The sequence below is a fragment of the Clavelina lepadiformis genome, chromosome 1 (genome assembly GCF_947623445.1).
Source record: "Clavelina lepadiformis chromosome 1, kaClaLepa1.1, whole genome shotgun sequence".
NCBI lineage: Eukaryota > Metazoa > Chordata > Ascidiacea > Aplousobranchia > Clavelinidae > Clavelina > Clavelina lepadiformis.
In genome coordinates, this window is record NC_135240.1 from 8,560,376 (window position 1) to 8,583,412 (window position 23,037).

Here is a 23,037-nt window from a genome sequence, read left to right on the forward strand (position 1 = left end):
TGCTGATACATAGCCCAAAACTGGATTGAACTAATTGGACAACCAACCAGCATTTAATTTATTTCTACATATCTGCCTGAAAGCAAATTGACAGCCGGATATATACAATTGGTCATTTCAGTTCTAATTCCTTCCTGTCAACCATTCGTGTACGGCTGCTGTGCACATGTTCCCATCTTGTTTTGCAACGTATAATTGTACAGTATGTATCGTATTATGTTTCGGTTAAGAAGAAATTTTTTTCATTGCATCGACGTTTAACCTCGGAATATCCGGCTTCCGAAAAAGAGACGTCGTGACTCATGAATGATACTCTCGAAGCCCAAGATCAACTCAACAAGTATAAAAGCCCAACAGTTTGAAATTTTTAAGAAATCTGTAATTTTTTGGTACTTAGGCGAGTGGAGAGTTATATATCAGGCGTGTTTAGCTTGATGGTGCACGTAATGTACTATGAAAGCAACGTAAATTAAAGCAAAAAAATTTTCACAGATGTTGATTCGTTATTCACCAAAGAACAGTTTTAAGATAAGTTGCTTTTAGACTAGAGCCCGCATTATTTATAACAGTACATATTCTAATAAGCTTTAGTAACGTTGTAATAAAGAGTTTGCACATCAAAAGGAGGTTCAAACATGCATTACGTCGTATTACCAAAAAAATTATAACCAGGTTTGGTCCTTGACATTTTGCTTTGCCAAATTTAATGGTTGGCACGACTTCTCTGCTTCCAAATAAACGCTTTATTTGTATCTTAGCGCTAGCATATACTGCTGGAGCATGCGCTGTCGCAAGAAACTGCTCAGTCGTTTTCACACACACTACACAACTTTACTCCAGCACAACACAATACATTGTAATGAAAAGTGGTGTATGGTACCTTAACCTGTAAGGTTTGCCCACTTCACTACAAAGTCTGTTTAATTGTGTATATCTTAACAGTGAACTTTGATAGACTTCAGCAATAATAACACAGGAATGACAACTGTACAATCTGATTATATTGAAGCTTGTTTGAACGAATACATCAAGATAGAACATTGGGACAGCTACATAATAAAGTCGACCACTTTCTAGGGTTGACTTCGTACACTGTAACGCATTGAACAACTATGAATAACAATACACGCAATGCAGGCATGCACGACATTTTTGTCACGACTTAATACGATAAGCAGAGCGTAATCGATTACGTAACGCAATGCTTTGCTTTGCCGATTTCCGTAAACAAGTATTCTATGCGGCATTCGATTTGCAAGCAATTTTATAATATCATCACAACATCAAGCGATTCACAGCACTAAAGTCATGACTGACGTAGCAAATATATCGTTGCAAAAAGAACAATATTTACCGTTTCTTGAGGTAGAGTTGATGTAGGCAACTTAATATCTCATGCCTAATATGCATCACTATAGAAGTTGTTTTGACTGTTGTTTCTCGTTGAAATTCCAAATAATGTTAAATAAACGTTATTTGGAGTAGAAGAGAAAAAATATGTAAGCATTGTGTCGAACAATAAAGACTATATAGTGGACGTGCATGCAAATAGTATCCAATACACATTTCGATTTCACAACATTTTTAATAAAGAGTCAACATAGTTAAATAACGAACAGATCAACACAAAGTCATGTCAACAGTCGCTCATAAAATCTACGGCAATGTCTTGGTACTGCTCATAACCAGACCGCTATCACATATACCGTCATCATTGATATCTGACTTGCGAAAACTCATTCCCTCTTCCGGCATTAATTCCACCGGTGATGCTGCAGCCTCCAGGTCGTTCTTATGAAGATGCTGCACGATTCCAGCGCCAATACAATCTCCAAGAACATTCACTGAAGTTCGAAGACGGTCGCTGAAAAAGACACAAAAGACATTTAGCAATGATAACTGAACTGAACAGACAGTTGTAAATAATCGTATTCTAATTGCACAGCTTTAAGAGACAAAAAACTAAACTAGGCTGAAACACAACAAGTAAAATTAAACAAACCATAAAAGGAAACTGGTAATCTTAAAATGATGAATCGCAATCACGCAACTGAAAAGAACTGAAGAGAACTGAGGGGCTGAACTGAGAACATCATGGACGTGATTACGAGATATGCGGCGGAGCTACACGGGGCGTTGATTAATGATTGCGCGGGTCGTTGCATTAATCATTACAATAACTTAGATCGTGTCATTAGGTTTTCATTTCGTTTGCGGGTTGCGTTGCAAATAGCGCTGCTTCGTGGTAAACTACACGGAACAATCGCTGGATTAACTGCAAAATAATATGGTATGGTATCAGAATCTTTTCAGTTTTTGAACGACTTAAACTCGGCGATGATTCCTGATCACTTGAGCCCTAGTTTCGAAGCTTGTCTTTGTGCTATTTTCGATAGACACGCACACATTTCTCGCTTTTTTAACTTTTTGTGGTATTGCCCAAATTCGAAGCTGTTTACTAGGATCAGTGAACAAGCGCGGGCGTCGTTCATGTCTTGCACAAGGACATTACAACAGTGTAGCGCCCGTCGTATCATTGCAAGCCAGGTACTCTAGTCATCCTTCCACCGAGTGGATTATTTATAATACCATATTAACATTAAGGTCACTCGGTCAATAGGTGCTTACAGGAACCAATCGATTGACCACAGGAGACCAACTGCCTCTGTTGGAACACCGATGGCAGAGAGAACCAAAAGCAGCGTAATAAGACCAGCACTTGGTATGGCCGCGGCTCCAACACTTGCAAGGGTAGCAGTTACACTGAAACAGAGGAAATGAGAGTCAAACAATGATGACCGATATCATCACCTTAAGCATCTATTGTACTGAATACGTGTCATGTTAGTCGTTTGTCTGATGCTTACCTGATTGTGACGAGCTGGCCGAAGGTAAGACTGTATTGGTACATTTGCGCAATCGTGATAGCGGCAACGCCTTCCAGGAGTGCTGTACCATCCATGTTCATCGTAGCGCCAAGAGGAAGCACAAACTGAGTAACACGCTTGTCAATTTTTAGATTCTCCTCAAGACATTGCATAGTAAGCGGCAGAGTCCCAGCACTAGAAACGGTTGTTTGAATTGCTCGTATTTACTGCTGCATAGTTTCTCTTATGAATGTGACATGTGTATTTGGTATATGAAAACTTTAAAGAGAGATATTTCCATGCTATAGAAGTGGTATAGTTTCATTTGCATAGTTTAGAATTGTGTCAACGTTATATTATACCTTGACGCGGTTCCGAGCGCTGTCAACCAAGCTTGGAACACACCAGCATAAAAACGGTAAGCATTAGTTCTTGTTACGATGTAAAATATTAGTGGCAAAGTAATAAGTCCATGGATTGTAAGTCCAACAATGACCGTCAGCTGGAAAAGATTGCTTCAGTGGTTACGAAGCATCAATGAAATAAAGCGAAAATGATGAAGCATAGAATAAAATTTTAGAATAAAATTTATCTTACCATGTACAATCCTAGAGTTTCTATCAGATCAGATAAGCTTCCCATTTTAACCAAATTACCAGCAATTAAACTGCATATTCCTATTGGAGAATACCTAATTTGATACAAACGTTATTTAGCACAATTTTTTTTAAAGATCTCTTTAAGTTACCAAAGAAAATTGAAACTCACCAAATGACTGCGACAATCATTTTCATAAAAATTGTATTGAGAATACTAAAAAATTCTTTTACAGGTTTCCCTTCTGAGCCAAGGTTTGACAAAATAATTCCAAAGAAAATGCAGAAGACAATAATTCCTGCAACAATAATCAGGAAAAAAACAACTTCAGTAGCAAAAAAAGGAAAAGATTTTTATAATCGAATTGTACAATCTGATCTGAATTTCACCTAAGATGTTAGTGTTTGGGATTCTTTCCAAAGTTCTGGAAACTTTCACATGATAAACTTCCGATTCTGCAGAGGCGTTTGTAGTTAAGTTAGTTATGTTGGCCGCTATATCCAGGATGTTTGCAGGGGTTTCTGTAAGTTTTGTCTGAGCCTGAAACATAAAAAAACATGTTGAATATTTTGTTAAACAAAGGACGGAAATTTGCGGAAGTGGACATCAAAGTCACACAGTAAAGTCCATAAGCGTAGCACAAGAAAAAACATTAATATATTCTTGAAGTCACAAATGAAACAAATCATTCAATACGATGAAGTAGTTGCAAAGAAATAAGTCGAGATTGTGCAAATGATCTGTGGCAATCTGAGAAATTTCGAAATCAATATTTTTGTGTTTTGACATTACAGTTTCCCACTCTATATTTAACCAGCATTTATACTTGAGTACTACAAACTTGTCTTACCAACGTCAAATTTATTTACCAGGCAGTTACTGTATATTGTCTAATATAAATTACACAAATTTTTCTCAATTAAAAATCAAAGACAATTTACGGAAGTGCTTCAATAAATCTTCAAGTCTACAGTCACTTGTCAGAGCTACAATGCAAGTTGCTGCACATATTGAGGAAGATATGATGAGCAGATCAGACCAAGATCGGTTGGAATGGAGTACGGATAAAACCCGCCTCAGAGCCATCCTGTTCAGATAAAGGTTTCTGATTTGGCCTGGGCAAGAAAGAACATAACGTGCACAAAAAAGAAAATACGCTTTCTTTGCAGTGCTCGGTTATATGGCCGAAAAAAAGTGAATTTAAAAACATTCACATTACAAACGTAATTCGTCTTCATTTACTCAAAGCTTAATTTATAACAACATGCATATGCTTCTTTGTGGCACGTGCATTCGATATAATGATTTTACTTATTTCAAACCTGCTTTTTATAGCAGATATTTCAATTACTTTACAATGCAAATTTATCGTTTCATTTACATGAGGTTTACTGCAAACGTGACAAAACATCAATAACGCTCATATACATTTACAGACAACAGAGATATGAAACAAATTTATCACATATGTCAAAACGTTAAGAGTCTTATGTTGCTTACCACTTGAAAGCATGCAGCAATGATGTTGTCCGGAAAGAGATTCCTATATGAAGAAACACATCAGAAGATATTTAAGTTATACACTTGCTTTATTTAGAACAGAAACACGCACAAAAAGGTTACAATAGGTCAGGGGTCACCAAACTACGGCCCGCAGGCCGGATCAGAATCGCGAGATTAGTTTATTCGGCCTGCCACACTGTGCCACAAGTGAGCTTATTGTATTGTAGCGCATTGAATAAAGTGGAAATTTGGCCGGCGATTGTGAGTTCTCATGCTTTTCTGGCCTTTTGTGAAAAAAATATTTGGTGGCGCCTGATACAGGCGATACGTATTTTAGAAGCGTTAGAATGCAATGCAAAAGCAAACCTTTTTACCTGATTAAGTCCAGAAATGTATCGAGTGTAGAAACAGTTTTTTGTGCTTCTCCGACCGACTGATTCTGGCGAATTCTGGGGTTTCCAGGTTGAATAGCGCTTACCAACAACATTCCGAGTATAACAGCCAAGGTCGTGGTTGACAAGTAATATGCTGCAGCGTGGGCACCCATCTTGCCGCTTTTCTTCATATCAAGATTTGCCAGACCTTCGTTATGAAACGCAAGGTAAAATGCATGGTTTGTCTTATATCATAGAAGTTATGCTACTAACGCCTACCTGCAGGAATTTGAACCCACTCACCGGTTATGACGCTAGTGATGATAATAGGAATGATAAGCATCTTTAGCATTCGCATCAGAATCTCTCCAGGAAACGTGATGAGCAAGACCGCTGTGTCTGACGGTTTTGTCAATCTCAAAAGGGATCCGATCAACAAACCCAAACACACCCCTAACGAAAGAACAAAATCAGTAAAAGTCACTAGCAGAGTGACGTCAGTGTGTGGTTAATCCTTATTCGCGTTTTACCTGCAACAGTCAGGACCACAAGCAAAGTTTCTTTTTTTATTTTCAGTCTCCCACAAAAAACAACCTCATGTTTCGGTAATTGCTTCGACACGGAGGCTCGTTTATCCTTGTTCGTTTCATCTCTTGGAATCATAGGATCAAGATGAATGGCATCGCCTTGAAATGACGACATGTTCACTTGGATATTATTTCTTCCACTACAATTTCCCGCTATATCTGAATCAATCAAACCCAAGGTTTATGAAATCGCCTTTTACAAAGCCACAATTAAATGCTGAATTGAGAAAAATTCTTCAGAACGAATATATATCAGCGACTGTTTACGCCAAGACTAGACAGACAACCATAAATTTGTTTTATTCTTGGCCTATGGTCTACAGCAGTGGTTTTTAACCAGGAGTTCGCGACCCCCATAGGAGACATTAGCCTTTTTAGGGGTCGCGAGAGCTTTCAATGAGTTAATACATGAGCCTTTGCTTTAACAGCAATATCATTTACTTGTTTTTATTTTGCTATAGTGTATGCACAACAACATTACATATGTTTACCTGGAAATTTTTGGAAGGGGATCGTCTGATTATAGGCCTATTGGGTTGCAAAATGGGTCGCTGAATAAAAAAGGTTGAAAATCACTGGTCTACAGTAAACCTACTTCATCGCTTAACAGTTTGAATTGGCAAACTGGGCAACTTACCCGGCATAAAACCATACTAAACTTAACCAAGGTATACTGTCTTATTGCTACCAGTACGTGTTTTTATTTTCCAGGGTACTCCACCCAAAATATGACAAGAATCAGCCTAATCAGTTAAATGTACAACAAAAACAACTTGTATAACCGATAATTATAACATTCCAATAAAATGCGGCTTTGCTAGTATACATGATGTATCGTTATATCGTGACTTTTGACTAGCTGCGGAAAATCTATCATCAATTCAATAAATGTAAGCTAAATATAACCACTTTTCGAGATAGAGCTTGTTTTAACAAAACTGTTTGAAATAACAACTACGTGACACTACAAATGACTGCAATTGTACCACACATTCTTGCTGAGTTTATCGGTCAATTACTGTATATCGACACTCATTTCACCTTTCAAAAACGAAAAGCAAGCACACAGCATACGCGTCGGTGTTTTCGTGTAAAGACTAACCAAAAAGTTATTTGAGCTTTTTCTCTCTGCCTTGCCACGTTTTTTCAAAACACGTTCTCAGATTTCGTACACACATAACCTGCCAAATCATGCAAGCCGTCGTTGTTTTTACTAACAGTATACACTAAAACTTAAAACCGTATGTTATAGGGTCTGCAAATTATTTCTACGGCATTTCCTTTATCTGCTTAGCTGTTTTCACGACTTGAGTTACCAGCCAAACAGAAAAAGAGCTTCAGCGGGCCCGTACTATTCGAAGTAAGACGTGTTTGACAAAAATCAATCATTGAAATAGCCTTACTTGTAAGCAAGGCAGACTGTGAATATGGAGAAAATCTTAAATAAAAAAGAAGTAAGTGTCACCTGTTAAAAACTAAAAGTAAAAAAACAATAAGAACTTGCTGAAAAAAGTCCCAAATTCTGTAAACAACCACAGTGACGAATCGTTATCAAATTTCGAGCGGATAAACCATTTCCGCACATGCGACAGTCACTTATAGCTGTAGGGCTATATAGCCAAATGCAAAACATAGAATAAATTAAAACACCATTCTAAAAGAAAATTATATGTTTTCAATTTTGCTATAACATAGGACGCGGTGCAGTTGACGTGCTGATGAAATGTCTGTGTCCGATGAATAAACTAAAATGAGAAGTATTTTAAATTTAAGACAAAAATACAAGACCATGGCAAACAGCCGACGCTTTTCCACATAAATTGATAAGCCTAAAGTCATTCTGATGGCTAACGTCACTAGCCGAGGATGAAACTAAGTGAAGAAATTTAAATCATAAACGCAAAGAAAAGCTTCACACAGCCTAAATAATACAGTTTTTTTACGTGGACTTCCATATACTTTAGGTACTGTATTCCGCATACTTTAGGTTTGTGTGCTTCCCTCACGAACCAAAAGCTAGCCTTTGCTGTCTGAAATAAACATCTAGATGTATGGAAATGTAAATATCGCAACCTTTTATAATTTTGCAGAGAAAGAAAAATCTATAGCTGAAAAGGAAAACAAAAGCTAGCCAACGACGTTAAGGTAGTTTTGGGTTTAGCTCTTAACTGTCTTATCGCTTCCCTTCGCACAGTGTTATCAAGAAAATTCGGCTTGGCGCAGAAAAGAAAAAAAACTACTTGAACCGACGTGTTACTACAAACTTAATGACTCAGTTACTTCGTCAATCGAAATTCCTTTCACAACACATAAATTATCTTGACTGACTTTCGGAAAAAATTGATTAGGTTTAAATGAACAAAGCAGAATCATCGAGCTAAAAAAGCGTAGATGAGAATTTGAAATAAATTACAATGTGCACAACTGCATGACGGTGGTATGACGCAAAGTCAATTGGCTTCAAGCTAGCGAAAAGTTGAAGTGAGTTCAATTGTCTAGCGAGGAAGTAGTTGAAATAAGCCAAATTCATGCGACATCTGATGACTTTTGTCCCAACGGAGAAAGTATTAATCAAAACAAGTTAACGCATGGATGATCACGGACGTGCAAGTATTCGTTTTCGATGATAGATAGGCATTGAAGCTGCCAATATACTGGAGTAATCTAAAATCCATTAAGAAAAGATCCAAAGCAATATGACTTGTAAAATCTTTTCTCTCCAACCTTTTCTCAAAATCAAACTGAAAACGTCGTCGTTTAGTGACGTTATGTTACAACTTTAGTTTCGTAAATACAAGTTTTACAATTGAACTGCTGTTCGTTTTATGTCGAACTATCAAGTTATCAAGGCTAGGTTACTGTTGGTCTAAGTGTCCTTGTATCATAACAATTTATACAGGCTGGAGTCTAACTCGGGCAATTTTTTATGCCCGTACCGTCCCGCAAAGATCTTGACTCAGACCTCAAGACTTGCGATCGCACCGCATTTGTGGGTGCTCGCATTCTAAATTTGTCTACCGTCTTTCGTCCCGCGCCTGTACTGGTTCATTTGCGGGTGCCCGCATTTTTAATTTCTGTCTACTGGTCCTTGTTAGCAGTTACCATCGTTCTCATAAAATAAAATACTCCTTTCGAATACATGAAACCAAATTTGCTTTATGCTTGCACATTCTCATGTGAAAGTAGCTAAAACTGTTTGCATTTTTTCTTAATCACTGTTGCGGTTTTTCTGATTTCCTTCGTGATAAGAGTACCGTATAAGTCTGTTACTACGAACATTAAGCGACAGTATTATTAACGCATTATTATTAGTAATATTATTATCTCTCAGTAATCTCGACTCAGCAAGTCTTTTGTGAGTTGGGATGGATATAATCTAATAAAATCCATACGAGGCTGCTGTACCTGATAAATAATACCCTTCCTACTGCGATTAGAAGCTGTAACATAATAACAAAAGGAGGGAGACAACGTTTGAGCGTTCTTAATTTTGTAGTATTATTTTTATGGTGATTTAAACAAAAAGTAACTATTGTAATTGTATTTAACAAAAGTTAGCACAACCATTTTATGGATAAAATTCGCAATGATTCCAATGCGGACACCCGCCCTTCCATAACAGTTGATCTTTTGCGGGTATCCGCACCCGCCCCGCGTTTTAAAAACTATACCCACGACCGCAGGGAAGCTCTTGCGGGTTCCCACAACCACCCCCGCGACCTGCATACCCGTGCAGGGATCTAATATAGGCCTAATCAGTTACTATGTGTATTCCACTTAGCTTTTTCGTCGTTACGATAAGACAATGTAAAGCGTGAAGTAGTCTCTGTTTGAAAAATTATCCACGTTCGGTTTTTCAAAAGATGCGAACAAAGATCATAGAGTGGCCAAACGTCTCACTCACGCCACCCAACGAGTACCTGAAGTATTTTTTGCAACGGACGTGAGTTCTAATTGCTCGATGCTATACCATGGTTATGTTATGAATTATGATAAGTAAATCGAGAGATGGCTTTTGAAATTGTTCTCGACAAACCTTACTTGGAAGAACGCCTAACCAACTAAAAAAAACATCAGAGTTTGTACAGTTACGACGTGTATTAATCAATTTCATAGCAACAATAACACGATGTTAGTAACAAATTATAAAGTTTTAGTATAGAGATGGGTAAGTAGCAAGCATTTTGACAAGAAATAAGAAAGATCTGCAGAATGTCCCCAAGAGCAAAACATGATAAAAGCTAAAAGGTATGAACTGACACCTCCGGCGTAATGAAACCCACACAATGATTAACACTTCGCTGAAAGTGATAAGGTCTCTAAACGAAACGGAATGACGAAAACGACTTTAACTGCGTGACGTAACTGAATGCGAATGAAACTTTAAAATAGCGTCTAAGTGCAGCGGACGTTAAACTTTAAAAATGCACCTCAAAAAGCACAACCTCTCTGATAAAAATTTGATAGATCTTCGCGTTTGTACCGTGACACGATTGCACAGCGCGATATGCTGGTCCTTGTATTGTAACTAATGGGCGGGAAATTGCATGGACCGCACCAAGTGTACCCAGAACGCACCTAGCTGTCTCAAAAACAGGGGGTTGTAGGTACAAGGTGGCAAACTTACTGCTGCGTTTAACAGGCTTGAGCCATTTTGTTCGTGACCCTCTAAAAAGCACCAAAAACAAATAAAACAAAAGAAAATGCATAAAGGCAGTGGATACCGATTACCAAAGAACCTAAGTGGATGGAAATGCTGTACATTTAAAACTATAAACTACATCTACATGTTAAAGAACAAAAAGAATTAACATTGTGGTCTAGCGATAGAATAAGACCCCACGCTATCACCCTTCACAAGCTAGGTTTAGTGCAAACAGAATACATAAGAAAAAGCGTGTAAAGTCTTTCATTCGTCACTTATAAGTGATCTCAGAAGAAGTTAAAACTACAACGTCACGGCATGCGAGTCCGCTAACAGCGGACGCGCTCGGCGATGCGTGACGTTAAGAAAGCTGTTTTGTCTAGAAACTACAGGCGGACACGAAACACTGTCTATGACACAAACAAGCAAAGAGTTTGAAGTCGTGAAGACCAAGTCGAAGTCGAAGCAGGTAGCAATGCATAAAATCGATTGCATCAGGTTCGGTTGGATTGAGAGCCTCGGACGAATCGCAACATCGCCTTGTTTTCTTCTTCCAGCATCTTATTCGACGTCTTCAGTTGGTGATTCTCTTCCTCCAGGACGTGAAGCTCCTGCAGACGCAAAAAAATTCGTCGTCATTCGATAGAGAAACTTTTGAAAGATATAATCGACCTGATTTGGTTGTCTAGGAGAAACTGGAACCTAACATAACCGACATTTAGTTAAAGAGTTGGGTAAATCCATAAAACTGGTTATTTACGCCGATTTTGAGTGAGCATTTACGTTTAAGTAGCTTTATTCCATGCGTCTGATTGCATTGAACGTTATCATAAGACAAGACAAACCCTAAACACAAAGCAATGAACCTTGATACGAAAGGAAGCTGTAATTAATATACGAAATAATAAATCTAATAATAAACGTTTTGCTAAGTAAATGCAAAACATTCAAATGTGACAGATTAATTGCAGAATTAATTGACTTCTTTGTTCAACAGTGTCGTAAAACAGCGGTCACAAGATTGTAAACGAAATTGTAAATCCAATGATCTACCGTAGACAACAACGAGCAGCAATTTACAGAAAGGCTCAATACAGAAACAAGACGGGCTTCTTTGGGGGAACAACTGATTTATGCGTCCAGTTCAGCTTGTTAAATCAAAGGTACTTCGTACATTGCGTTGTTTAATAAGATTCAGAAGGCCAATAAACAACAATGCAAAGGCAATAGCCGATGATCGACCAACCAGTATTGAGTAGCATCACGCTTAGCAAGTTACAGATTGTCACCAATCGCCTCGACACACGTCGCAAAGCAATACCTGCCGCTTAAGGCGACCAGAAATTGCACAACACAGGATTATTTTAAGCTTAGCGTACCTGTAATAGCAATCGTATCTATTTCTGTGGTCAGGCTGACGCATACTTGCGAAAACATTAAATCCTATGTCCATTTATAGACAGTACGACTGAGTGAAGAAAGGAACAAGCCTGGGCAAGCACAGAAGCGAAATTGACCTTAGCCGGTCAAATAAACAAAACAAATAATGGATCTGGTCGTATAAAGGTAAAATGTAATCACGATGGCTCCATCCGCGACAAAGGAAAACATTAAATTGAAGACTGGATAGTTTCAAAAATGCCAATGTGTCCTTATTGGAAAGGTTTTGAGATATACACGAATGCTGTTAAAAGCGCGCATACATGCCAACGGTATATTTTTAAAGTGGCCATCCGCATAACATCAAGCCTGATAACCACAGAATTTGACAGCTTATCAGATAACACATTGTACAAGCAATAATACGCTCCGATCGCGTTATTAATGATATTAAGAGCCCAGGGCACTCGAGAATGGGCAGACATGTTGTCATAGGCAGGTTTTTCTATTTGCTTTATACACTGAGTGCAATTGATTGACGCAAAGTCATTAAACCAATATCACGTTAATTACTCACATCAAACAGAATGATATATTATCGTGGATACTGACGGCCAAGTCCTTGCAATAACACCTAGACATGACAAAATAGTACATGGTAAACAAACTGTAAAAAAACGTACGTTATCCATAACTTTAATTTCTTTTCTCAATTTTGAAATGGTAACTTCCGCTGCTTCTAGTTTGGTACGAAGTTCGTCCATTTCAGCCTGGTTTCCCTACAAGAAGAACGTTATTAATAAGTGAACAATTCACAGTGGAAAGGACATCATTGGAAACTATTTTCTCAGAATGCGAACCTTTGAATTCGATGAATTATGTGCCTGGTTTCCAAGTGCCCTTGAAGACGAAGTATAGGAGACTCTCGTGGTTGATATTGACGTCGTACTTTCATGCGATCCGTTACTTGCGTTAGATTTGCTTGAAGTTACTTCAGTGTTGGTCAGGCTTACCCTGGCCAGATCAACAAGGAATAATTTCAAACTTCATGGACACAGGCGGTAACGCGATACCTTTATTATTGTGGGAGCTATGTCTTGGCCAAAGGGCACTGCGATGTCTCATAAGAATAATCCTCCACTATGGCATATGGATTAAAAATAAAAACATATATCAACCACCTGGATCCAGAAGTGTATGCTGAATTAGGTGTAAGTTCATTAGACTGCGTATTTGCATCTGTTTCATCTTTGAAGCCCTTTTCTGTGTTATCCTGCCAAAACAAAAAAAATGTGTAATTGTAATGTACTTTTCACAAATGAATTAAAGTTGTGAATGGTAAGAAACGGCATAATTAAATAAGAGAAAGTGGTAATCTCTTTTCAGCTAGATAATAACATATCGAATGCATAGCTCATATTCTTCATGTGATTGTATTATACGTCTTTTTTATCTTCTCCATCCTTGTTGATGTCCTTTGGATTCACTACTCCAGTGCTTCTACGCTTTTGTCGTAGCATTCGTTTTTCTCTTTGAATTTTGCCACGACGAGCGCTCGGGCCACTTTTCTTTGTTTCGGGAGGTGAGGAAGAATTTACTTCAACCTTTTGGGTTTCAGCAGCAACAGGGGTGTCCTTGGGTGTCGTTGGTATAACATCTCCATTACTTATAGGAACTCGCTGTGCTGGGACAGAGCTTGACGAAGATGATGAATTTACATTATCTAAGAATAATTTTATCGTTAGTTGACATTACAAACAGTCTAGAAAATACAGCACAACACTTTTTTATGCTTCAGTGGCATTTTTCTTGACAGGCACATAAATGACAGTTTTTAAATACACACTCTTTTTCAAAAATACTTAATAAAAATTTTTATACTCTAGCATTGATCGAAAACAAATTTTAAAACTTTTATTGCATGCAAATTATACATTTTATTTTCTGCAGTGCTAATTTTGTGTGCTGAGTACGACATGCATCAAAATATACTTTTTATCAAAAGTTTACTGTTTTTGTTTGTTATGGGGTTTCTGCTTCATCTACAAGGTATTTAAGAAACATTACGGCACAGTATTTTAGCTGTTTACTCTAAAAACAAAGCAAATTTATCAACGTACATTCTTCAACATATGTCAGCAACCTATTTTAGCTTCCAGCAGGGCTACATTTTATGCATGCAACATCTTCATCCTCAACTCATACATCATATTTCAGCAAAGACAAATAATAAAAATTCAAAGTCTGGTTCAAAGAGAAATTGAAAGAAAAACTTTCAACTGAAGGTGGAAACCTTTACAGTTTGTTTTGAAACTGAAACTTTACTTATACTCAGTGATTGTTTTTTTTTACTCCAGTTGGCTATATACAGGTGTTTTATGAGCTTTTTACTTAAACTATACATTTCAACAACTTGCAAGATTGCTTCCAGCTTTATTTCTTATTTTACAGTGATATTTTTAACAAGCGCCAACCAGTGTGATCACTTTGGTTGTACTAGACGGAGGATCTATCAAACAAAATAATTATGCAAACAGAAAAAATCCAGCTGAATTTCATTTTTTTAAGGGAATGTGAAACAACATTGTTGCAGAAAATAAGCCTTCTGTAAAACCAGCTAATTACAATTAACCATACAACTGACATAACTCATTAAGCCATATATTAGGTAGCAAAACTAAATCACAGATGAGTAGAGCCAGTAGGCAAATACGTTATATTGTGCAAATAGACCAGTACTTGGTGCAAATAAAATTTGAAACTGTGCCCTTTATAAGCTTGCCATTACAGGTTCAAAGCTCTGGAGATATAATCACTTTACATGTTAACTTCAAAACGTTGACACACCAAGCAAAAAAGTCTATAAAAAGCACAATAAAAAGTTTTTGAAACAATTCTATAAACTGAGTGCGTTGTGTGATATTGTATACACTAGCTTGGAGCAATTAACAAAGACTATATAATTGCAGATAAAAATTAATAACTTAAACAAGTGCTTTTATCATTAAAATGCAAAGCAAGGTTGCAAATTAAGAAAATATTCAATTGTTTGTAGCCTATATATTACAGATATGCCATTACATGGTTATCATGTGTCGTGATTAAATTACATATATCAATGTCTGTTGAAAAGTGTTATTACGAAAAGCGCATCAAAGTAAAAAACAAGTTGTTAGCATTGAATTACAAAAAAACAACCCGCAATTGGTATTTTTAGGAATCACTAAGAAAAAGATATGAAAAATGCTTAAGCAAACAATGTCTAAGACAAGGCAATACTGACAGATTGAGTTAATTTACATCCAAAACCAAAGCCTGTGGTTAAGCTCTTACTAAACATACAAAACATGTATTACAACAAACATTATCGCAGATGACATACAACCAACAGCAAAAACATAAAGATGTAGATGTAATAGAGTTAAATTATAATGCAAAATTGCGTAACTTGTGTGATAATGAACAACCAAAACAGCTTTTCAACCAATTAGATGACAACCAGGGTACACAAATATAGTAGAATCCGAATAATATGACCACCCGCTTTAAATGACCATTTTGGTATGGTCTCGAATTTTGTTACATAAAATTCTCCGTTTACTATGACCAGTTTTTCCATCTTTTTGAAATTTTATCTGAAATTTTCATGTGACTGATGCTATGTAACAGTGACTATTGTGCCACATGTACTCTCAATTCACTTGTTGATATCGACTTTCATGTTGCTGTATAATGTTAATGAAATAAATGGCAAATGTTTTTTGTCATTTTGTGCCTAACTGTATCGATCCTGGTGTGGTTAAACAGTGTCATAGCAGCTCCAGTTATTGTGGCCATTCGGATATAATGACAAAAATGGCCAGGCTATAAGGTGGTCATAATAAGTGGAGTCTACTGTACTGATGTTAAAACAAATAAGTTTTGTGCAGTGTTAGCTTATTTCTACCTGTTTTCCTTCTTTCAAAATTGGCAGCCATCGTTTCAATAAGTTTGCTTTTACGATTCCGAGCAGGACTTTTGCTGCCTGCTTGTCATCAAAACATAAATTATGCAGTTACATTTCTTGAATGTGAAACTGCTCTGAACCACAATAGTTTTCTGTGCTCTCAACTTCAGTATCATGGATTTTATAAGAGTGATTCACACAATTACAACATTAGACAAATTGAATTAAGTATATATGTGACATGTGAGATGCAAATGGCTCTTGGGTGCAGTGGATTATTCAAAAACAAATTACTTTGGTTGAATTCAGAGCAAAGTGTTATCATACCTGAAGTCCTTCTTTGTGGAGGGGGTAAGTCAAGGTTACTAGATTTAGCTGCAAGATCATTTTCAATAAACACATTATTGCTATTGTTAGCATTCACTTCTGCATCTGTTCCGAATTTAGAAAACAAATCGTAAGTAGATGTAAACCAGAGAACAAGATTTAAATATTTTTAACATATCAAAAAACCTTTGTTTTGACATCAGTAAGCCTACAATAACCTACAATAACATATTGATACAAAATTAATGTGCTTGTGAAAAACAGACTTTACTCAATCTATATTTTCCTACAAAAGTATTATTTATTTATACATTATGGAATCGTTGTTATTATTTTAACCAATAATATATTTTTATATTGCTATTATTGCTATTATTGCAAGATTTAGATTTCAAAATGTTTTTCAAAATAATGGAGTTAAGAAAAAATCCATCTAAATACAAATTTTATTACAAGTAGGAATGGGCCAAAAGTACAGCAGTCATCTGTCTTTTTTTGCACAAAAACCAGTACATTCGGCAAGTTTTTTTAACTGAAATCTTTTATCTACTGTCAGCTCATTATACACAATGCACACAAAACATGCGGCCAATGGGGAGTTAGTGCGCTTGCTGCTCTGCACTTTATAATTTGTTGTTTTGGTATGGTATGCACTACTTGCCTATAAAATGTAGGCCTAAACTGGCCAATTTTTTAGATTGTGTTGGCACATAAATGGCATCAATCATCACAATTAATTAGTTAAACCAGAAAAGTGTATGAAAAAGTAGATTGCAAGTTAGATTTTATTATGCCTGACTAACTGACTTACTTTGCTTTTAATAATTTGGTAATTTGGCAAGGTTACAGGTCTCCAATCAACAAAAAATCAGCAACATCCTATTCCACCAACGTTTTCTACAATCAGATTACATGGCAGATTTGTAGTGCTTAACTTTGTCTTGAACAAACAAACGTTTTCTGCTTGAAAAGGTAAACTGCACTTCCTTCGAGGCATTGTTCACAACAGTGTTATACATCTAAAGATTGATTGACAGATTGTTTTCAAAGCAAAGCAGATGATGCAATAAAAGCATAGTAATAAAGAAAGATAAATCAACAAAAAATAATTTGGTAGTTAGGTAAATCAATCTGTTGATTATGTAATAACCTGTTAGTCAGGTAAATCATTTCCGTTGATTATGCAATAATGGATGTACAGTTCATTATGGAATACAAAATCTTGGAGAATCAAATCTCATATTCTGATTAAAATCTAAGAAACCGGTTAATTATTGGCTGCACCTCTACTGACTTCATTCATATGCATCATTTAATTGTGTCTCTGTTTTCGTATGAACACAGGTTAGCAATATGAAGCTTAATTTGTTAGTGTTATTACTACTTCTGCTATCAGAGCATGCTGAATGCCATCTGCATAATGTTATCTTTAATGTATGAACTGTTGTAATCGCTCAGTGACTACCAGTAATGTCTGTCATGAAAACTGCAATTAAAACTTAATCTGTCAGGATGGATGTGTCGTTGAACTACTTCAGCTACAATTGATGTCTTGACACGATTACGTTAGCAGGATTTGAAAATTTTGATTCGGAAAAAAAGTTTTAGAACATTCTAGGATGCTAATTATTTTGTATTGCACATTCCTAACCACAAACTTGAGGCAATATGCTGGATCTTGTTGGACATTGTTCCATTAAAATTTCAATGCTTTGAAAATACCCAGGACATATAAAAATAATCTAGATAAGTAATGGAAATGATAGCACACCACGATCGAGGTGTATGGTTAACCTACTCATCAAATTCCTTGAGAATGCTAATAATCATGTTCCTCTATACTCATCACAAAATCGCATTAAATTCAAAAAGTATGCATAACATATGATTTTGCACAAGTAAAAATTAAAAAATACACAATATCCTGCCTGATGTTTTCAATGTGGCCCCGGCTGGCCCATCCCTACACTTCCAGCTGAAAATGGTCAGAACTGGAATCAACACTAATGCTAATGCCAACTGACAAACACACAAAGATTTTACCTAGTATTTGGGATCGTCTTGTTCGTCGAGATCCTCTGGGACGATCATCCACAGTTTCTGAAGACAATTTACGAGTGTATGCATTATAAGACATACCGTAACGCTCACTTAGTGAAAACTAAAATGTATCCAGGTTTCTTCAATCGATCCACCATGAATTCCAGGATATTATGTTTAAAACATAGAAAAGCTTATGGTCGATTGCAGTATGAACAAATAATAAAACGACACCTTTTCAACACACACACCTAAAACTTTAAAAGGATCAAATATACGGGTTACTTAAAATAATTAAATAACAAAATAGGCTAAGCAGTGAAAGCAAAAACTAGACATCTTAACAAAATTAGTAATTATATATATAAAATTATTTTGGTGTTGTGATGACATTTGAATGCTGGTATATTCACATACTTTAGAAGCTACAAGAAGCATATATAATGGGTATACATATACTGATTACCGGTACAAATATGCAAGCATAACTTTGCACATGTTAGGTCATTTTTTGGTCAAGATCATTCAGTAGTGCTAAGCGCTGTTAACAGTTATTCATTGTATGCAATGCGATAAATTTTGCTTTGCAATCAGAATACTGTAGAATCTGCATAATATGACCATTTTGGAACAGCCTTGAATACTGCCATATAAAATTCTCAGGTTTATTCTGACCAGATTTCAAATAACATGACAACTATCATTTTTCATCTCTATAAAATTTTTCTCTTAACACTTCCAAGCCAATTATGTAACGCGACAGTGACAATTGTGCCAGGTAAAAGTCTACATCATAATTCAATTGTTTCCCTTTGTTTTAGATCAACCAAACACTCATTTTAGAAAATTTCTTGTCTAAAGCAACATGTCACCATGTGTTTGTTTAATGCTAACAAAATTTTTTATGACATGGATGTTTTTTGTCATTCTGTGCCGAACAGTATCGATCTTGGTGTGGTTATACGATACTGACATAGCAGTTTCGGTTATTGTGACCATTCGGATATTCTTACCAAAATGGTCCAGTCTCAAGGTAGTCATAACAAGTGGCGTCCAATGGATTACTGTATAGCCAACAAGAAACATATTTTGCATGGCAATTTTAAGTAAAGTTCTCCCAAAGCAGCAATGTTCCGTTATAGCCCATGCGGGTCTAGTGCAAAAGTGCACAACCAAATGACGTCATAATTTGGTAAATGTATAACACCGGTAATGCATGACTTGATGGTTGTGCACTTCTGCACTACATCCATTCATGCTGTATATATGCACTTTAATTCAGTTACGCCGATCATTGGGCACTGGCTTATCAATCTAAACACCTGCAAATTGCAAACTCTAACAAAATGTCATTTCACCTATTGATACTGCATAAATGAATAATTTTTATTCATAAGTATGAATAAGTCTCTAAAGCTTTTCCATTTTGCTATAGCCTGAACTTCGGACCTATCCTCAAGACCAATGAACAGTTCTTAGCAAGTGTCGTTCAGAATCCATACATACGCATACTTGCTTTAAAGATTACAACCGTAGTGCAACTGGGAATCGCCTTGCATATTACCGTAACGAGAGTAACGACGCAAGCACGCTAACCGCTCCGCCACCGAGCCGACATAAGCTATCTGAGATATGGACATCATCCTACTAGAACTGGGATTTTCAATTATCTCACCTTGGGGTGGAGAAACCTTTGGGGAGTGAGATATTCCTTACGGGCAGAGGGGTCAAAAACGTCTATCGCAAAGTCTCTTCAAGTAGATCGCACATCATTCAAAACCTATTTAGATATTTATTCATAACCACGTTTTTAGTTACTTTTCAAACAAGGAAGCCCTTCCTTTGTTTTTTAAAGCTTTGTTGAGTCAAAATCGTTGAATATTGATATCGTTTTATGTGCCAAACCTACTAAGAACGTAAAAACGTTAACATAATTAGCATTTCATACAGTAGCTTTTTTACTAGGCGAGTCGATCATTTTAATTTGCCCCTGCAAAAGGTATAGCCCGCAAGCTAAAAAAGTTTGGGCACCGCTTTTTTAAGGGGGTGCAAAACCTAGGTAAAGGCAATTACTTGGATCCCAATGGGAATTACTTTTGCTAGTTAAAGCTGCATTATTTCGTGGATACAAGGGGTGCGATAATCCATCAATAGCTTTGTAGGGTTCGAAGAATATAGAGTACTGCCTACAGCTCCAAAAGGAGGGAATGGACCCTTTTGGCCCCATTTTCTGGAGGTGGCAGGATATTTTCGATCGTCTATACTCTAGTATAGAGTATATATAAACATCGGATTGTCAAAATTTCTCTCAGCTGAGTAGCATATGAATTCCTTTACGCAACAAAAAATAAAAAGAAAATATATTGCGTAGTTTTGTTTTACAGCGATTTGAATCCAATGCCCTGGACTTGCTGAATACCAGGGTAACGAATAATAGTATATAATGTAAGAAATATATAGGCCTACATATGTAGAATATATGTATATACTTAGTATATATAATGTAAATACTAATAAATAAATAATAATGGTATGGTAATGCAAATAATAATAATATAATGGTATAGTATGCAAATAATAATATTGGTATGGTACAAATAACGATGTAATGTTGTAACGAAATTTGATGTCTATTTTCTAGTTGAAACTTAAATTACTGAAGCGTGAATTATAAACAACTTTCACGTGGTTGATGTTGATATCACCCTAAGCAAAGTTATAATACAGCCTAGTGCCCTAGTCCATTAACTTTGACCCCAAGAATATTATTGAATACAGTACTGAGACGGCAGACCGACTTTGACTCGTAGGTTAAGGGAGTGACTATTTTACCGTATTTAGGTCACCCAGCTTGTTGTTGAAGACATAGGCAAAGAAAACCCAACCATGAAAAATGGATTTTAAAGATCACTTGCTACAAGATCCAACCGGGCATCAGATTGAGATATGTTTATCTCTTACTGATACTTACATCCTTGTCGATGTATGCATCTTCAAAAAAATTGATTAAACCATCAGGCTGGACATGAGTGACGTATCGTAGTTGACCATCTTCTATACTCCCTCTCACAACCGACTTCTGTAAAAGACCCTTACCGTTTACTCTTTGCAGGCTACCTGAACGGGATTCCTGGGATACTACTAACATATACTATTTCGAGCGCCTGCTTCAAATCTTTTTTAAATTTACAAGCGCCTAGTCAATCAGATTGCAAACAGTGATAATTTCACTCATGTAAAATTAGCCTAGCATATTTACACAGCAAAGGAAAAATATTGAGAAAGTGTTGCCTGATTTTTATTTTAGAATACTTTCAATGTTACACACTTATCGTGTCGATATGGGATCAAGGTACATGGCAGTGTGACTTGCAGCCTACAGCACGTACATGTTTGCTTGATTTCCAGACTGCAGAGTTTGGCATAGGCACACTCACAGATTCAATACTGCTCTTCAGGTGCTTTAATTTGCACTTAATGACTTGGCCAAAATTATGTGCACTTAATTTTCAATTAATTTAAAGATTGAATAAGTCAAATTGTGTGCATTACTGTGTTAATAATAATTACTCTGTAAATAATAATTGTGCACCTAAGTCAGTAAGTGCATACTTTCTTCACATCCAAGCATTTTTGTGTAAGCACACTTGTAATTTTTGGTTGTTTTGCGCACCCAAGATCTTGCTGAAAACGGCCATACTCAGCAGTTGGGGTTGGAATAGGGGCCGTAACAGACCATCTGGCACCTTGAGGCATGTGTCTCAAATACCTAGCAGTATCGGAGGCATGTGTATTAGATACCGAGCGGTAACTGAAGCATGTGTCTCCAATAGCATGTTGCAAGTACGGCATGTTTCATTTTGCGTAATGAGATGTCGAGATTGACGGTACAATACTGCAATATAGACATGTTGCTATGCAGTGTGCACTTGGATGATATTTCTAAGTGAAGATGATAGCCTAGTTCCCATCACTAACCTATAAACTGTAGTACCCTTTAGTCTGGCAGTGCTTGAGCGCTGCACAGACTACCATATCATCACCAATCTATGATAGGATAGCCTAGTGCAGGGGTGTCCAACCCATGGCCCGCGGGAAGGTTTTTAGTGGCCCGCGCGGTATTTGTTGAAATGACTTATATTATCAACTAAATGGCCTACGTAATTTATGGCGAACTTATATTCCGAGAAATTGGCATTTATTGTTTGTTTAGTAATTTCTGATAGCCATGTGGAAAACTCGCTACGCATTGCTACATCGTCCATCTGACCGAATATTGCCAAACTTGTTAGGGAAAAACAGTGCCAAACTTCACATTGAAATGTTGACGTGTAGTAAAATCTTTGTTGAATTTATTATATCTTGGTATGTTTATTGTTCTTATAATTGTAAAAGAGGATAATACGTATTTCTAAGATTAGAATTTTGGTGTGAGGGTTTTAATTAGAAATTAGCAGTAAACACTCAAGTGGCCCACGCAATCATTCGTAAATCGCATGTGGCCATTAGGCCAAAAAGGTTGGACACCCCTGGCTTAGTGCTACAGCCTACATGCTGTTGTAGTTTGACACTATAACGCTGTTGTATATTTTTTTATGAATGTCTGCTTGTTTTTCCCATGTAATTGCTTTGAATGTTTTGTGAATTTTGAAATAACTGCTTTGGTAATCCCAAATTGCTTAATATAATTTTTTAACTTATATCAAAGTAATAATATTAAATAATTTGCATACAGTACTTTATTGCATTTGCATGCAAGGATCATTGTCTT

At 36.6% G+C, this 23,037-nt stretch overlaps 2 protein-coding genes across 8 annotated transcripts; both read right to left on the reverse strand.

The window, feature by feature from the left end:
* Positions 1–981: 981 nt before the first annotated feature.
* On the reverse strand, positions 982–8,179 carry LOC143465589 (excitatory amino acid transporter-like). 2 transcript variants are annotated; one of them, XM_076964009.1, is made up of 12 exons: positions 6,566–8,179; positions 5,872–6,087; positions 5,645–5,794; positions 5,342–5,549; positions 4,965–5,007; positions 3,854–4,004; positions 3,636–3,762; positions 3,465–3,558; positions 3,230–3,369; positions 2,868–3,062; positions 2,629–2,763; positions 982–1,864 (listed from the first exon to the last, which is right to left on the reverse strand). In XM_076964009.1, the coding sequence occupies exons 1-12, from the start codon at positions 6,570–6,572 to the stop codon at positions 1,657–1,659; spliced, it is 1,674 nt and encodes a 557-aa protein (XP_076820124.1). In that variant the 5' UTR covers positions 6,573–8,179; the 3' UTR covers positions 982–1,656. The 2 variants fall into 2 exon arrangements, with proteins under 2 accessions (XP_076820124.1, XP_076820204.1); XM_076964089.1 differs by having other exon boundaries at positions 6,420–8,175.
* Positions 8,180–10,482: 2,303 nt separating this feature from the next.
* Positions 10,483–18,978, reverse strand: LOC143452635 (uncharacterized). Of its 6 annotated transcripts, none has more exons than XM_076953694.1 (8): positions 18,270–18,978; positions 16,227–16,274; positions 15,900–15,980; positions 13,396–13,676; positions 13,135–13,226; positions 12,814–12,967; positions 12,637–12,732; positions 10,483–11,184 (listed from the first exon to the last, which is right to left on the reverse strand). In XM_076953694.1, the coding sequence occupies exons 1-8, from the start codon at positions 18,361–18,363 to the stop codon at positions 11,068–11,070; spliced, it is 963 nt and encodes a 320-aa protein (XP_076809809.1). In that variant the 5' UTR covers positions 18,364–18,978; the 3' UTR covers positions 10,483–11,067. The 6 variants fall into 6 exon arrangements, with proteins under 6 accessions (XP_076809809.1, XP_076809817.1, XP_076809795.1 ...); XM_076953702.1 differs by having other exon boundaries at positions 15,900–15,977; positions 18,270–18,975; XM_076953680.1 differs by having other exon boundaries at positions 16,227–16,331; positions 18,270–18,975.
* Positions 18,979–23,037: the final 4,059 nt, after the last annotated feature.